Source organism: Vigna radiata, chromosome 8, assembly GCF_000741045.1.
Source record: "Vigna radiata var. radiata cultivar VC1973A chromosome 8, Vradiata_ver6, whole genome shotgun sequence".
In the NCBI taxonomy this organism is placed as follows: Eukaryota; Viridiplantae; Streptophyta; class Magnoliopsida; order Fabales; family Fabaceae; genus Vigna; species Vigna radiata.
Window position 1 is genome coordinate 29,004,032 of NC_028358.1, and position 3,698 is coordinate 29,007,729.

General features: G+C 34.6%; 1 protein-coding gene across 1 annotated transcript in view; it reads left to right on the forward strand.

Moving 5' to 3' along the window:
• The window catches only part of LOC106770473 (pentatricopeptide repeat-containing protein At1g02370, mitochondrial-like), a 2,396-nt gene extending 1,556 nt beyond the window's left edge, over positions 1–840 (forward strand). Inside the window, exons 3-4 of the mRNA XM_014656281.2 lie at positions 303–458; positions 652–840. Coding sequence (XP_014511767.1) covers positions 303–458; positions 652–840 — 345 coding nt within the window. The remainder of the gene's footprint in view (positions 1–302; positions 459–651) is intronic.
• Positions 841–3,698: the final 2,858 nt, after the last annotated feature.

Here is a 3,698-nt window from a genome sequence, read left to right on the forward strand (position 1 = left end):
AAAGCGTCTCCTGAAACTGATCCAAGATTGAAGGAAGATGATCCTCAAAGCTATCGTGCGCAGGAGAACTAGACATCATGAAAAAGCAACTGTGTGCAGCTTGTAGGCGCAGTTTATGATGCAAGTGATTTGGCAGTTATCTTGGTGTTCATAAATACTTCATTTTGGCAACCATTAAAGGCTTTGGGCTCCTCTTTTATACTTTAGCTCCCTCCTCCACCTTGTATAAAAGGAGAGGCAACTATGAAATGTCTTTTTCTAAACTTTTTTTTTACCTTCCCTTTCATAGTTGGTCTTTTCAGGGTTGGTTTCAGGGTTGGTTTCAGGGTTACTTTCAGGGTTGGTTTCATCTCTGCCAAATTCTCCCGACCTCCACGAAGACTTCCCAGAATAATCGCTTCTCACACCTCCTGTGCGAACTCGACGCCACTGTCATCGACTATCCAAAGCATTACGAGGTTTGCCCCCTCCTCCCTCGTCGACCTTGCCACCGTGAGCGCGACGGCTGGCCCCTCTCGCCTTTCTCCTTGCTGCTTTCCTCATTTTCTGAAATGCACAAAGTGAGGAGCGGAAGATCCTGGAGATGGTTCACAGGGAGGCGCCAAAGGGGTGTTGTAGCTGTTGTTGGCGCTTAACTCGATGTTGTCGCAGTTGCGTTATGTGCACTATGTGGCTCGGAGGAACATTAGCACGGAGTGGTCGCTACTAGAGAGGGCGTTGTCTCCAGACTGTGTGATACTCAGAGGGTTTTCTAGGTTTGACGGGGGAATGGGTGCAAGCGGTTGTTTAGGATTTTTGGGAGGAATTTTCTTAGTAAAGGTTGGCTTTCCCCGTGGATGATTTATAATATACATAAGAAGAAGACGACTTTGAGGCACTATACGGTTAATGCTGGAATGAATGTGTTTGAGGCACTACGGTTGGTGCTGGAATGAATGTGTTGTGTTTTTATCTCAGGCAGACTCTGATATGATTAAGATTCAATCACATGAACAATTTTGACTTTTTTTCTGTATGAGAATTCAATTTTTCAAGATTTAAATACTCTTTTTGATTCATTATTTTATATTTCTCTTATTTGATGAATTTAGAGGAAATAAACTTGTGAGATAAATATTATCTTTACATTAAAAATATAATATATATATATATATATATATATATATATATATATATATATATATATTACATAATATTATGGAAGAAGAGTTATCTAACTTGTGCTGCTACTACTGCACAGAGATGCATCCATACTATATCAACAATGTTGGCCTGACTGCCAAATATCATACCTTCTTTGAAATGCTTGGAAACTTCAGCTTTTTGGTGATTAAGATTGACATTCAATGCTTAGAATAAGGGGATATGGTCTTGGAATGGGATGTAGTGTTGGAATGCGTGCATTTGGATTGGGATCATCAGCATGCCACAACATAAAAAACTTAACGCCTTCTCTTAAAATTAACGACAAGGATTGTATTGACTCAATTTTACAGAAATAGAGATCTAATCGAGCACTTTCAGAATACGAAGACTCAATTGAAAGAAACCCGTATAAATAGGGATATGTGAACCTATTAAACCTAAAGATTAATTAATTTAGAATTTGGAGCTAAAATATTGTATTTAATATTAAAGACCAATTTATATTTCATTCAAAAACTAATTATAAATTTTTATTACTAATAGAAATTATTTTTGACATTAATAACTTTTAGTTAATAAAATAGTGTATAACATAATTAATATAATAATAAATTATTTGTTTTTGTCTCTAAACTAGTTATTATTTAATTATTTTTCCTTTTTTAGTGTATACTAATGTGATATAGCCTAATTTATGTGTGTTAGACCACACTTTGTAAACTAATCAATCTCATGAGAAGGTACATGGTTCATGTAGGAAAAACATTTGTTGTTGGTTAAGCATATACTTAAGTATCTTAATCTTGTGTTTGGATAAGGAATTTTAACAATTTTAAGAAATTGAAATATATAGTATTTGAATTACTTAGAAATATTTGTCTCCATTTTTGATTTGGCTAATTTTGTTCAATCTTTCACCTGAGTCGGTTTATCTTTACCTTTGATCCAAGCCCTTTCATTTATTCCCTTAGCCATGGTTAATTATGCTCATCCTTTGTCATAAACTGAATTGGCTAGACCTTCGCGCTTAAAGTTGAGCTAAGTTAGTCCAAGTCAAATGTCAAGACTAGTCGATTCTGGTCAATGGTCGAAACTAATTTGCTCTAGCCAAAGGTTGAGACTAGTTGACCCTAGTCGAAGGTCAAGAAGACTCGAACTTGACCGAAGGTCGCGACAAGTTGACTATGGCTGAAGATCAAGATGAGTTGACCATCAAGATGAAAATTTAAGATGAAGTTCGAAAAGAGTTAGTACATATTAAAGCTTAAGTCGAGTAAGCCTGTATAATTTTTTCATCCTGACCAATGAGTAATTTCACAATGTGTGGAGTTTAATTTCCCTCATTTTTGAGTGAATTTCAAATTATATTATTTTAGTTATTTGAAATATCTTCTTAAAATTTCTCAATTTTAATTTTTTTTTTTAATTTTCACATCAAAATAAGTCATTTTATTTCAAATTCTTCAAATAAATGAAATACTTTCTTAAATGGTCTTATCCAATCATAACATAAAGGTAAGGTATTATGATGTGAGTCTTTTTTATAAAGGTGATACTTAATGTACTTTTTTTTATATTCATATTCGAACTATGCCAATGATCTTGATCAAAAATGGTTTATAATGAGTTATGTTTTTTTATCATGGGAACTTCTTGGTTAGTTTGAAACAATTATACAACTATAATAGCTATGTCCGTTATTAAAATAAAATTTATGACTTTTACACAAACTATAATAGTTATGTCTACTACTAAAGTAAAATTTATGACTTTTACACAAGCTGTTGAGGAGGAAATTTGGGGTTTCACTATTGACATGAGATTTTGAAAGAACTTTATTATCTTTTGCTATAGTCTAAGTGCAATTTGTTTGGTCAAAGTTCAAGTTCATTATGAGCGAACCAAGCATATTGACATCATATATAATTTTTTTAGCATTAGTGATCAGGTTGATGTCCAAAAGATTGATACAAAGAGAATCATATTGATATAAACTTATTTTTAGGAGTATATCGATGTTGTGTTTGAAAGTCCTAAATGTTGATGGCTAGTACACTAGTGCAAAAACGTTGTTTATCGTCACACAGTAGACGTCGATTAACGATACCCGCGACATATATTGATGACCGATGGCATTTCCGTAAATAAGTTGGCACTATAGGCGTCCAGTAGGTCTATCTCCGACGTCTATAGAGTTTTAGACATTGGCCCTTCAAACCTGGCGTCTATATTTCTGACTATTAGGTGGAAAGTCATTTCCTTCAACCTTATAGATGTCGATTCGTTTGGGCCCCGACGTCTATATGGCGGAAATTAATGTTGTCCACCTACCTATCAGACATATAGACGTCGATGCCCTTCTAACTGACGCGTATAAGTCTGCCAGGCAGGTGTTGACTCATTGGCAAGTGTACCAAATCGTTCAAGTAATAAAACTGGTAAGACCAGGTATCGTTTTCCCAAGAGACTTGTGCAACACATGACAATTCTTCCTTTTATAACTCAATTAGACATCAAAGTGCACAAAAACACAAGAAACTCTTTTTGGTATT